Below are 14,849 nucleotides of genomic sequence, written 5' to 3'. Positions count from 1 at the left end.
AGTTCTGTGCTGAACTGATTAGCTCACGAAAAATGCCCTTATTTTGAGAGGCATCGGATTCATAGTGGCCCCTGAGAGCCAGTTTCAAAGCACCACAGAACCAAATACAGTTTACAATTCGATTCATTCTACATGTTTGTTGTGGCTGTCAATTATTTGTCTATATTGCAAACGTAATTTCGCTGAATGGTGGTTTTCCCTAGAAATGAAAAGACTATGCACATTATTCATGTGACACACTGACATTTTATGTTCTTTCATTTGTGACCATATATGCCCAACATCAGTTATTCCAGTCTTACATCAATGAACATCTCCCCCCAAATAACATGCAAGAAAGAAAAACAACAGTGTTGCTTTCTTCACAGCCACAAATCCATTTGTTCTTTTGGTAAATTCCTGGATTGACCATACGGCATCGATTTTTTTGTTTGCTGCTGCAGATTCAGATACGGGAGTTGCCTACCTAGTGTTTGTCTGAAATTTTTCATTGTGAGTACTTTCGCTAAATGGCATTTTTAATAGCTCACTCATTTTGTTCATGTTTGCTAATTTCATAGTCAACTGAATTTTCCCTTACAGATAACGCTGTGCACACAGCCATATACGGTCAATTACCTGACCTCACATTGACTACAATGTGTTTGTACAGAATCTTATTACACGAACTTAATGAACATAAACAGAAATACTACACTGTTGTTTGGAAAATAGATGCTAAACAGGTGGTGAATATGTTAGTTTTTCTGTTCTGTAGCAACAGGCCTGCTGTTGTGAAATATACCAATATTGAAATAATGTCTCAGTTTCAAAATCTTGGGGCATAATTATATTCAAATCATATATAGCTATTTGCACAATATTTAAGTGTATCATTTCTCTATTTGATTTAATAAAGCATTAATTTGTGTTTAGCATCGCATTAGCATTAATTTGCAGCCAGATTGTATAATGGATTACAAAAAATTTGTGCCCCGATGTATTCTAACATGATCGCGAGATGGCAGATCATGCTTCTGTTAGTTTTCTACTTTACTGCTCTCTGGTGAAAGGAACATAAAGCTCCGAGTCAAGGCAAACTAGCTGTGGCTCCATCTCCTCCATAAGAAGCATGTAGAAACAAATGGCCGAACCTTTTACACAGTGCTTATGATGGCAGACGGTGCCAATTTAAGTTGGCTCCAAGCTTCAGAAAACTACAGTGAGAGCGCGCGTGCCAGAATGCACCTATTCAAATCATATAACAGATACTTCAAAACAATGTTTTATGTGCAATTCGCATAGATTTCTCTTTCTTTCTTTATCATACAAGTGGTAACACGGCACAATGGCACTATCTCAGAAGCTGCCACTGATAGAATTGTTGGTAAACACCAATACATTTCACTACCGACATTTTTCAAAATTTTTGAGAAGGTGATGTACTCCACAATAGTATTTCAGCTGAGCAACAATAATAGCCTTACTGAACCACAATTTGGATTTCAGTGAATGCAATTTACATGTTCACTCACCAAATGTTACGACCATTAAATAACAATAGTTAGCAGTTGAAATATTCTGCAAACTATCTACAGCATTTGTCTTGGTGAATCACACTATTCTCCTACATAATTGAAGTTTTATGGGATTGGTGGTATAGCCAACCAATGAATTACATCATATCTAACCAAAAAAATTCAGAAAGTTTTACTCAGTAATTCAACCAATGCAATTAGGAGGCGTGACTCACGGGGGAGAATTCATATACGGGGTTCCCAAGGCTGAATCTTAGATCCATTATTGTTCCAGATACATGTAAATGATCTTCTGTCTAATATACAACAAGCAGAATTATTTCTTTTTGCAGATGACACTAGTGCCATAAGCAATCCAAGCATACATAGAGCAACACAAGAAAAGGTAAACAATCTCCTCAAAAATTTTATTTATGTTTTTTTTGTGGATGGTATCATCCCCAATTTTAAAAGACATAACATATACAGTCCTGCACATCTAGAGGTACTACTCCAGTGTTAAGTGAACATATCATGAGGAAATAGTAAATAGAGTGGAAACTTCACATTCTTAGGTGTCCATATTGTTAAAAATTGAACTGGAAGATGCACATTTTGGAACTCCTAAAGCAACTTAGTTCAGCCACTTTTACAGTCAAAATCACTGCAAATCTTGGAGAGAGACAAATCAGTTATCTGAAATATTTTGCATATTTTCATTTAGACCTGGGGTAACTCATCTTTACAAAAATTATCCAAAAATGTACTCTAAGAATAACATGTGGTGCTCACCCACAATAATCATGTAGACATCTGTTAAAGGAGTAGGACTGTAATGTGCAAAATGTGATGGGCAGGAACTACTAACTCACATCTGGCTTTGTAGGTAATCATCATGAAGATAAAAGGACTTATTTCACATCATTACAATTTATCAAACAAATGATCCATGGAACATGAAACTAAATAACTAACATGAGCTGGAATAATGTATACAATGCTCATGGCATGAAAGAAAAAGAAAAAAATTATTAATGAAGTCCTTCTCTTATTTGATTACTGGTTTCCCCCAATATTAACACAAATTACACCAAAGTCTACAAAGAAGCCACAGATTGCTCACGGAATAAATGTATCTCGCGAAATGAGAAGGAAACAGTACCCATAAGTCAGGAAACAGTAACCTGTAAGACAGTAATAATGACATCAAAAGCAAATACATTACAAGAAAACAATCACTTCAGATATGAAAATAAAGACTAGATGGGATACAGTGCAGAAGAAGACTGGTAGAACCAAACATTTCACAACTATTACTGAAAAAATGTGGCTATCATGTTCAGTCGATGCTGGCACAGAATGTCTCAGTCCAGTCACTACAAGTAACTTCAGCAACATGACTATGATCCTCCGTACAGTGGTAGAAGTCCACCATAAAATCTTTAACATCAAAATATTCAAATGGTTATAGTAAAAGATCAACAATGTTAATTAAAGAGAGTGCTTCTAGGTTTAGTAACATTAAGTTACCTGTGTAATGAGTAATTTATCAGTGCAACATTTCCTGTATGGCAGAAGTATGCTGAAGTTAAGCCTTTGTTTAAGAAAGGAGATAAAGAAATACTTCTGTCCAATTTAATTCTTTCTACCAAAGACAATCCCTATAAATTACGTTCACAGAAACCTGTGTACAAGGATAAATTCTATTCAGTCTTACTGGTACAAGTGCATAAACAAAAGATTTCACATGAGGCAACAGAAAAATACTCACTCATGATCCTTAATCCCTTTAGGTGGCAGAAACCTCGTAAAACTCATTCTTTGGCAAATGTCATGATAATCCTGATTTCTTCTTTCATATTCCTCAACATGAGCTGCTAAGTGGGAATTCACAAAACAAATTGATGTACTGTGGAAGTCTAGTCGAACTCCCACGCCACCTTTGTTTCCCTGAAAGAAAACACCACTATACAGCAGAAGTTACATGCAACCTTATAGCCATCTACTCTGCAAGAGCAAAAAATTATGGAAGACTGGGGTTTAACATCCCATCAACAAGATTAGATACTGAACACAAGCTCACACTGTAGAGATGAGAGACGATTGCTGGACACAAATTAGGACTACTACTCTCCCAAACACGAGTTCAGCTCCATTAGTGCAATATAAACTAGAAAAAGTTGTCATTTATTGCCTCAAAACTATCAAAGATACACCCTAAAAATGAGAGAATTTCAGATGTCTTTCTCTGAAGCAGCAGGTTGTACATACATTAGAATGGTCCTGGGTAAAATTTCGAAAGTTCAGTTCATTTGCTTCCTTCATGACTCTCCAAAAACTAGAAGTGCGGAAGAGGTTTCCTTGTACCATTGATATACATGAGTACAACTTTAAATACAGCAAGCTCCAATCCTTCCGTCTGCTCTTCCTGCACTTCTACTAATAACTATAAGTTTTTGATTTTTTAACTTCCACCTAAAGCTAGTCAAACACAATGTGTATATGTAGAGTGTGCCTAATCTTAATATTATATTTGGACCATATATAGGGTAATTATCATTCAGGTGCTAATTGTCAATATGCTGATTACAATAGTAAATTTAGACTTGCTGAAAGCCAGGTTATTGGAAAATAATGGATTGAAAAATTTTACTGAGCATGTAAGGAGGAATTTCAACTGAGACAATCAGTCATTTCAGAGACTTTCACACATACCATTAGACTGGAATGCAAACTTTACAGCAACATGCTTTTATTTTTCTGAAACTAATTAACTTGTCAAACAATGGAAACTTTAGGTTGGGATGATAATAACTATGAAAAGGATAGATTGTTATTCACCATGAAGACAGCATTTTGAGCTTTCTGTTAAAGGAAACCACTATCTCCAGCTTCTTTCTTTTCTAAAGAAGGCTTTGGCCAAAAGCTCAATGTGCTAGTTTTTCGTTGTGTCTGTCTGCAACTTAACGTGTCATTTTTTATGGTGCATAACAACCTATCCTATTCATAATTGTTAGCTAAATCATCAGGTAATTAGTATTGAAGTTCACATTCACCTAAAACTACTGTAGCCTTTTGTAACTTAATAAATATTTAATTCCAAAGTTTAACACTATACTTTTGTTGTCCGAAATTTCTGGACCATATGACACCTTTCATTAACTAATTAAGAATCTACATATTTTAATGTAATTTCAAATATGACAATTGCACTCAAACAGATAACTCTCAGTATAGGCGAATAAAATAGATCTGTGACTTTCTGTATTTTATTCAAAATGGTTCAAATGGCTCTGAGCACTATGGGGCTCAACTGCTGAGGTCATAAGTCCCCTAGAACTTAGAACTACTTAAACCTAACTAACCTAAGGACAACACACACATCCATGCCCGAGGCAGGATTCGAACCCGCGACCGTAGCGGTCGCGCGGTTCCAGACTGTAGCGCCAGAACCGCTCGGCCACCAGCGGCCGGCTGTATTTTATTAACTCATCTACATATTCTGTAAAGTTCTTCTTGAAACAATATTATTAAAAGGATAGTTGCTACTCACCATATAGCAGAGATGCTGAGTCACAGATAGGCCCAACAAAAAGACTGTCACAAAATGAGATTTCCGCCAACAACGCTTTTGTCAATCTGGTGGGAGGATGTACAGGATAGGTTTTGCATCTTTGTCTATTATAGTGATATGAGCCATGAGGCAAGGAGTTGGGAGCAGGGGTTGTGTAGGGATGGCCGAGGATATTTTGTAGGTTCAGTGGGCAGCAAATACTACTGCAGGAGGGGTGGGAAGGATAGTGGGCAGGACATTTTTCATTTCAGGGCTCGACAAGAGATAGTTGAAACCCTGACAGAGAATGTAATTCAGTTGCTCCAGCCCTGGGTGGCACTGAGTCACAAGAAGGGAATGTTCCTCTGTGGCCGGACAGTGGGACTTTGGGAAATGGTTGATGACCGTAAAGATAAATGCACGAGAAATGTCGTGTTTTTGTACAAGGTTAGGAGGGTAATTACAGCCTGCAAAGGCCTCAGTGAAACCCTCAGTATATTTCAAGAGGGACTGCTTGTCACTGTATATGCGACGGCTATGGGTGGCTAGGCTGTATGGAAGGGACTTCTTGGTATGGAATGGGTGACAGCTGTCAAAATGGAGGTATTGCTGGCGGTTGGTAGGTTTGACATGGACAGAGGTACTGATGAAGCCATCTTTGAGGTGGAAGTCAACATTGAGGAAGGTGGCTTGTTGCATTGAGGAGGACCAGTTCACGAAGATGTCATCGTCCACTCCCAAATACATTTCAGCAGGACTTCTTAAAGACCTTCCTCCTCCTCCTGGTCCTTACAATGGAAACACGTTTTTGCCACCAACAATTTTTTCCCAAAAATAAGTTAATATCAACAGGCTGACAGCGCTGCTCTGAAATAAAATGGGAAAAATCTAGAGTGTTCACAAACACCAATTTTCAATCTTGCAGGGAGGCTTGAATGGAAAAAAAAGATTCAAAACAATTTAAATCACTTTTGTGATATCATTGGCATTTTACAGGTGGTAACAGAATTACAAGTTTCCAACCAAACACCAACAGGATCATGAGGAATCTGGCAGAACCAATGAAGCACGCCAGTTGAGCCATGCCTCCTGCAGCTCTGGACTACGAGTGTCCTCTGCTGCTGCTGCTGCTGCTAAATAGGGTGGCTGGCGGCAGCTGCTCAACCCACTTGCACTCAGAGCCATTTTGTCATGTGACACTATGCAGACATTGCCTAGTCACAGAACGCTATTGTTGGTGCTTAATAGAGTGAAACTCTTTCTTATTGACGACAATGAGCTGGACTATATCTTGCTGCAATATTTGTAATGTGACTTTGTTCATACAAATACAAGTTAAGTAAATTTTATGTTTATTGTGTTAATTTGATTGTAATCGTTTCTGCCCCTGTCCAGCTTTCCGATGACAGCAGTTGCTACACCACTCTGTAGCTCATCTCTCCTAACTGTTGTGTACAAAGTTGTACAAAACAGCTTCAACAGACAGTATTATTGACAGTGTTTGTCCCTCTAGGGCAAACTTATGATAATGTTGCTTGTTACATGGCTTTCATTATTTTTCACACTTCTTATCACAAAATGGTATTACAATGGCAACTCAGCTCAAACTCTCCCTCACTCCCAATCTGGCATTGACAGACTCCTTGACAAGTTTCAGAAAGCTGTGGTAGCTTAACTGAAAGAGATTCAGTTTCATAGTTTCCCGCATTAATCACAAGGAACATCAAGGAAACTATTCTAATGGTGCCATGCGAAAATCTCATGTTTTAAAGGGACCTTCATGTGTCACAGACTGCATAAACTTATGTAACAGAGAGTGCCAGATGGTGAACTGTAAAATATGTGTAACAGTTATACTGTACATATTATTACTTCATTGAAAGACATTTTTCAAGTGTAGAGGTGAAAGTGGCAAATGAAATACAAACCATTTTGCCCATTATTCCTGTTCCTACAGTTTCTGTGGCAACGCCTCTAACATATGCCACATGTTGCTCTTGAACAAATATCAGTAACATCATCCCAACAAGCCTCACAAGTGCAATTTTACGATACCGAGCTTTGGGATGAAGACTGTTCATAACAGCAGATCTGAAATAAAAAAAGGAAAAAGAAACTCAGCACAGACAACAAAACTATAATTTTACAACTGTTGCGAGATTCATCACTTTGATATGCCATTATTCACTAAAAACTGCTTTGGTACTGCACTATTTTCATATTATTCCAGCTGCTAACCACTTAACAATTAGAAAAGAAAATATGCATCACAAAATATTTCTGCACTTCCCTGTGAGGTTTAAAGATAGCTAGTAAAAGAAATGTGCCAGCTTTGGTTTGACATCCCATCACTGACATCTTTATGTGATGAATACAGGAAGTGGGACAGGGGAGAGCGAGAGGCTGAGGGGTAGGGCATGGGTTGCAGGAGAGTGGAGTAGTATACACACACTGGGACCATAACAACATCCTTGATTTACAGAATAAGCAAGCTTCAGCTTTATGTATTACAATTCTCATTTTGTGTGCTTTCTCAGAATTCTTATAGGTAACTGACAAAGGTTTCCTTCAAAACATAATTGCCATTGTACATGAAAAGTAATTTTAAGGGCTCGAAGTTCACAGAACAAGAATATCTGGATGCATACTACTTTTGGGAATTTGTAACTGAAATGATCCCCTTCTATAAAATGTTTATTTCAGATGCTGTAACAGGAAAAGTTTCCACAACTAGGAGTCCTACGCCACACTTGCCTGCAACAATGCCACCAGAACAGTATACTGAATTTCATTAATAGAATTTCAGCTCTTGACTACTGACTGCCTTGACTTAGAAAGGGCTCTCTCTCTTCTTGGTGCCAGATATTTTAATCTCAGGTGTTACCTCCTCTTGTCTTTGCTTTTATCCAACTTTACACATTTGCATTTAAGGTGAAAACAAGGCTAAGTCCTGTACAGTTTTTGCTTACGAAAAAGTTACAATTTTACACCTACACTGTTTGCTTTACACAAGTCTTCCCAGCATCTTCCTATAACTTACCTTTAAACACTCTTAATCATTATGGTTCTATAACAGTACTTTTCTTCTGTGATCTGAATCCAACTAACTAGGATGGTCAAATCATCAACTATCATTGTTACATCACTGAACGTAGTTGGGTCTAGGAACAAACAACCAATAGCTACTACACTATTTGCTTTGATTCTCGTTAGGAACTTTCCTGTAGCAAATAATACAAATTTGGATATCAAACTCCTTTATCAGCATTACTGACAGAAAATCAACACTAAAGTCTCTGAAAAAATATGATTTTCCCAAGTTTGTGCTACTAGCTTGTGAATTTCCTCATATTGTATTACAGCAGCAGTTCAGTGTCTTACCAGTGCACCGATTAACTTAGTTTACTGTGAGTGATTTACTTATGTATCACCGCCAGTACACACTTTTCTCATGCTGAACGTCCTCTCATCTTTGTTTGCTAGCATAAACCCGAACAATATTCTTAGCTTTACATTGTCTACGAACAAATAAATTATTTGAAAGGAACTTTTTTGTTTAATTCTTATTAAGTGTAATTCTTGAAAGAAGTAAAAGTCAACCGTATAAATTATTAAAAAGTTTTGTCTAAGGAATGGAGTGTTAATTTTACACCACCATATTTTAGAATCATTCTGAAGTTTTGTTTAAATTATATGAATTAGATTTTGAAATACTTTGAGTCTTCAGGGGTATTATGATACTTTTATCTTCAAAATGTCTGCCAAAAAATAGTTTCAGGGATTGAACCATGCTCTTTCCTTCTCACCAACCTTTCTTTACTAGGTTTGAACAAGTACAAGCAAACACATTAACCCTGTGTCATTTTTATCTTCTATAGTGTTTCCATCTATTCATGCCACACAAAAAAATCTTATAGGGAGTTAGGGAGCTTGCTACTAGATATTCTGCAAAATCAAGTAAATAATAAAGGGCAGATGGCACCTAAAATAAACTAATAAAGCTATCTATGAAATTCCTTGGAGCATATCTGAGTAACAAGCCAAAACTGTCAACACACAAACGCTAATAAACTTCGGTTACCCATTATGCACTCAGGAGTATCTCTCAGTGTATTGACTAAGTTCAGTTTCACGCTTATTTAGCATACTTCCACTCTCCGTTGTCTTATGTCATTATCCACTGTTGTAATGCAGATGAAGATTACGAAGTATTCTGTCAGCAGAAGTGAGCAGAGTTGGTAATACATAAAATAGGTATAAGTACATTTTGACGAGAACTCTTAAGAGACAAACTTTCAAACTTATTCCTTGATCACACTTGTTTCTAATAATAATAATAATAATAATAATAATAATAATAATAATAATAATAATAATAATAATACATTTATTGGTCCTGTTGTCTACAAAAGCATCTTTTGCATAAGACATTGGACAAGTCAAGCAATGAGTATACTTCTGAAAGTTATTTCTAGGCATACTTATTTAAGGTTACAATAAAACACTTTAAGCAATAAGTATTTACATAGCATACTTCATAATTTATATACTCTTCAATGGAATGAAGCAGTGATCAGGGTGTATATGTGGACAAGGAAAAAAAATTCCCGGATTTCTCCTGCATTTCCCGGTTAAAAATACACTTTCTCCCGGATGAAAATACACTTTTTTCCGTGTTAAGTGACAGTATACTTTTCCTCGGAACTGTAAAACTTATCAATTTATAGAGATTGCAACGCGCTTTTTAAGCCAGTCGTAGTTCAAGTCACATGATCTCGCCAGCCGATACAGCGGATATTCAAAGCAAAGGACACGTCATGTCGTCAGCCAATAGCATTATCACTGTTAAGTAGCACCTACACACAAATAGGAAATGTTAATGGTTTAAATTAATATACATAGTGTTGCTACAAGAAAAGTAAAGCTTTCACATACAATATTGGTATCAACGATTAATAAGCTGCAAGAGAAGTTTAACTTTCACGTATAACGTTGATCTTCTTTGTGCATGTTACACTTTAAGATACACACAAATGTGCCAGTAAAATTTTTAATAACGACATAAATGTATGATCTTCTGGGCTCTAAATTTTTCTAAATGGTCATCCTCAAAGAGTTGATTTTGAAATGAGATTCAAACGCTCTGTGATTAAAGAAATTCATCGCACATAGTTCATCTTGGGTAAAAGGAAGTTTACTTTGAATGTAACGCTTTTCTCAATATTTGCAATATTTTCCTGCGACCTGTTAGAAAGAGGTTCGTTTCAGCAGTTGCCAGAGAGCGCCAATTACAGGCGTCACACCGATTGCGCAGCTACGATGACGCAAGAAGCCAGTATGTTCGTACGTGTAAAACATTAAAAAATCTTACGTTACGTCATTAAAGATAAAAGACATCAGAGAATATTCCAAGAGCATCGGAATTTTGTGAACCATAATAACGTGCATAATTTGGTTTAAAGTGCACATTCGTACGTCCAGATTCGGTTGTAAATTTTCTTGGCATACCAGTACTGTATTATTTCATTTTTGGTTCTTTATTATGGCATAATGCCATACTTGCAAGAAGACGAAAACATGCTCTTTTGAAATGCAGAGAACAGTTGAAACTAGCCAATAGTGTGGAATTAAGCATTTCATTAAAAATTCATTGACTGCCTCAGCGGAAAAGATTAATAAAACCCACTTTTCTTTAGCAAACAGACAAAAATTACTTAATTGTTCTGCAAGGCGATTAATGCTTGACTGAAATTGCCGCCCGGGGCAGATACCCCGGTTCGCTCCTAGTGAATATGGCAGCTTGCGCGCAACAGTAAAATTTTTCCGAATAGCATCTTGCTGCTATTCATATATAGCTAACAGACACACTTTAGAAGCCAGAAGCAACTGCGCATGCTCATGGGCCTGCACGCAACTGCTCACACGAATCTAATGTAAACAGTTGCGACGTCACACTCATCAGAGGCAATTTGTTGTTATGAAGCATTGCATAGTCTTCCTAAAGCCTCTGGCACATTTTGCTGCTGGCAGATGCTTGTATGAGCACTGTGTTTTGTTGTTGTACATGACACATGTCCTTTGCAACTTAAGTTTTATTTTAGTTTTTTTCTCTCGTTCATGGTTTATTGCTGCAGTATTATTCTGCAGTAGCGGGATACAGTAATATCCTTTGTTTGAATATTATTTCTTACCAGACAAAATGACAAAAATTTAACTGAAAACTAAGACAAAAAAATCCCGGAATTCTAAAAAAATTCCCGGGTATTTCCCGGTTTTCTCCCGGGTGAAAAAATTCCCGGGTCGTATACACCCTGAGTGATGCTGTAAATATGACAGAGATTTTCCAAATCTTTTGACCTCAAGCATAATTTTATGAAGTTTGTTATAAATTTTAACTCCCATGTGGAAAGTACCTCCTGGCACAAAGATGTGTCAATTTGGATTATATGTAAATTTGTTTTTTCTGGTAAAATGATCTACATCTACATCTATACTTTGCCAGACACCATTAGGTGCATGGCAGATAGTACATCCCATTGTACCAGTTATTAGGATTTCTTCCAGTTCATTCACACATGGAACGTGGGAAGAAAGATTGGATGAATGCCTGCGTGCGTGCAGTAATTAATCTTATTCTCACAATCCCTGTGTGAGCGATGCATTGGGGGTGGTTATATATCCGTAATCATTTAAAGCCTGACCTTGAAACTTTGTTAACTGACTTTCTCGGGAGAGCTTACGTCCGTCTTCAAGACTCTGCGTTTTTAGTTCCTTCAGCATCTTCGTGACACTCTCCCATGGATTAACCAGTGATTTGTAAGCAATCTCTTTTGTAGACTGATTGCACTTCCTCTGTATTCTATCAATAAACTGAAGTCTACCACCTGCTTCACCCATGACAATCTATGTGATCTTTCCACTTCATATCCCAACAGTGTTACGCCCAGGTATTAGTAAGAGCTGGTCGAATCCAACAGCGACTCATTTATGTTATAGTCATAGGATACCATTTTTTTCTTTCTTTTTGTGAAGTGCAAAATTTTATATTTATGAACGTTTAGAGCAAGTTTCCCATCTCTGTACCATGTCGAAATCTTATCAAGATGCGACTGAATATTTATGCAGCTCCTCTCAGTTAGTACATTATAGATAACTGTATCAACTGCAAAAGCCTGATTTTATAATGAATATTGTCTGCAAGCTCTTTAATATACAACATGTACAACAAGGGTCCTAGTATACTTCCTTGGGCCACACCCGAAGTTACTTCTACATCTGACGATGACTATCCACCCAAGAGAACCTGTTTTGTCCTCCCTGCCAAAATGTCCTCAATCCAGTCACAAATTTCATTTGATGCCCCATATGACTGTACTTTTGATAATAAGCATAGATGAAGAACCGAGTCAAATGATTTTCGGAAATCAACACTGCATCTACCTGGTTGCCTTTATCCAAAGCTTTCACTACGTCATGTGAGAAAAGTGCGAGTTGGGTTTCGCATGATCAATGTTTTCGAAAACCATGCTCGTTGGCATTGAGGAGGTCTTTCTCTTCAAGATACCTCCTTATGTTTGAGCTCAGAATATTTTCTAGGATTCTACAACAGAAGTATGTCAAGGACATTGGAAGGTAGTTTTGTGGATAACTTCTACTATCATTCTTGTAGATGGGTGTAACCTGTGCCTTTTTCCAAGAACTGGGCACATTTTTGTTCGAGGTATCTATGATATATTATAGGAGGAAAGGGGCCAACTCAGCTGTGAATTCACTTTAGAATATGACAGGCATTCCATCGCAGGTTGGTCATGTATACCACAGTCTTTTTGGTGTCTGCATTCCTTACCTATTACTTTATCTTAATGATTATACGGGTTTCCATAATGTGTACAAATGGTAATAGAATAACACCAGATGTCTTAAACAGAGGTTTGCATGAGCCTCTAAGATTGCATCCAAACATGAATCTAATGGCCCTTTTTTGTAGTTTGGCTGTTTTTTAGAGTTTCCCCAGAACATGACTTCATATCTAATACGAGAATGGAAGTAGGCATAGTATGCATTCATTGCTATTTTCTGGTATTCAATATTCCATTTAACATTGCTCTGCAGCCAAATTCCTAATTATTTTGTTTCAGTACTGCTACTAACTAGTTCATCATTGATAAATATCAAGGGATAAACATGTCCTCCTTTGGAGTATTGTGGAATTTTAGAGCATTTTTTTTTTTTTTTACTATTTATTAAAAGTTGATTATTCTGTGCTCAGCTGCTTTGTTGTTTTGTGACAGTGTTTACTGACTGCTGTAATTGTTCTTTACAGTCTCCTTTTAGTAGAATTGTGGTATCATCCGAAAATATGATTGTTTTATGTGCTTCCATATTGAAGTTAAGATCATTTATATACAGAAGGGGTCCCATTACTGATCCTTGGGTATACCACATTTAATTCGTTCAAATGTCTGATAAGTGTTCAGATACTGCTTCTAGCTAGATATTTGTGTATTTGAAGCAGACTGCTGCTTAAAATTGCTCAGGAAGGAACTGATCCAGCTGTTGGACAGACATCGAATACCACATTTTTCAAGCTTTGACAGCAAAATCCTATGGTCCACCATATGAAAAGCTTTTGACAGGTCCATAAATACTCTTACTGATTCGTTTTTCTCATGCATCAGGCTTAATATGGAATAACAACAACAACAACAATAATAATAATAATAATAATAATAATAATAATAATAACAAAAATAACATGGCTGAACAACCTGTATTTTTTACAATTAAATACAAGTTGGAATAATAATATCCATGTGGACTGCCACTTTGTTTACAGTTCAGAGGTAATTCTGCATTCCAATTTCATCTTGCACAAAGTTTTAAAAAAATTGAGAATTCCTCCACATTCAACAGAACGTAAATCTATACTTTTTAGCAATTTCTTCTAAAGGTTATCCAATCAGTTATATGACTGGCTTAATGATTACTGTTAGGCATATGAACACTAGCCATAATCATTGTGAATTGGTTTCTTGCTTAGAAGTGACAGGTAACTGTTATTCCATGATAAATGTAAATGTGGTCACGTAAATACTAAGTGAGAAATAGAAGATAAATGGACTCCATCTAATATACCAAAGGAAGCGGCTATTTGTCCCCCTCACAGAAATAGCATTCTTTTAAAATTGTACACGGCTGAACATAGTTTGAGCAAGCACAAGTAGTTTAGAGTAGTCTGATAGTAGTTTCAAAACACTGCTCCACTTTGTTAATGAATGAAGACTGACTAGATTCTACTATTTTGTCCACATACTCAGTAATATACATCACAGTTCAGCGGCAAACTCACACCAAATGGAGGTTTATCTTTTTTACCAGCTGTTAATGTAATTTACTTGATGATTCAAAAATACAATGGTTTCCATGTCAACATCTAGTAATATATCAAAAATTATTTTTTCTACAATCTAAAAATAATGTAATAAACTGCATTATGTCACACTCATTTATTGCATTCCCCACCATATGAGTATCAGGAAGAATATAAAAATGTCAAGATAATGAGCATATTAAAGGACTCAACCAACAACAACAAAACTTACAGCCATTCTTCTTCTCTTGGTGTATCATTGAACAAAAATGCTTCTTTGCTCAAGTCAAGCTCCTGAAATCCAATTGCGTATATATCAGGTGGTTCAGGGTCATGGGCAAGCCATTCTGTAAGTGGCACAGTTGGCGGCTGTCCATTGACATTCCAAGTGCCAATGAAAACCCTAGAGAGGGAAATCTGCATAATGATT

At 36.7% G+C, this 14,849-nt stretch overlaps 1 protein-coding gene across 3 annotated transcripts in view; it reads right to left on the bottom strand.

Moving 5' to 3' along the window:
• The window catches only part of LOC126199634 (inositol polyphosphate 5-phosphatase OCRL), a 108,422-nt gene that overhangs the window by 76,809 nt on the left and 16,764 nt on the right, over window positions 1-14,849 (bottom strand). For all 3 annotated transcript variants that reach the window (XM_049936563.1, XM_049936571.1, XM_049936578.1), the window contains 3 exons: window positions 14,652-14,822; window positions 6,978-7,140; window positions 3,268-3,446 (listed from right to left, as the gene is read on the bottom strand). In XM_049936563.1, coding sequence (XP_049792520.1) covers window positions 3,268-3,446; window positions 6,978-7,140; window positions 14,652-14,822 — 513 coding nt within the window. The remainder of the gene's footprint in view (window positions 1-3,267; window positions 3,447-6,977; window positions 7,141-14,651; window positions 14,823-14,849) is intronic.

Source organism: Schistocerca nitens, chromosome 1 (genome assembly GCF_023898315.1).
Source record: "Schistocerca nitens isolate TAMUIC-IGC-003100 chromosome 1, iqSchNite1.1, whole genome shotgun sequence".
NCBI classification, from domain to species: Eukaryota; Metazoa; Arthropoda; class Insecta; order Orthoptera; family Acrididae; genus Schistocerca; species Schistocerca nitens.
This window is presented reverse-complemented; position numbering and strand designations above follow the sequence as displayed.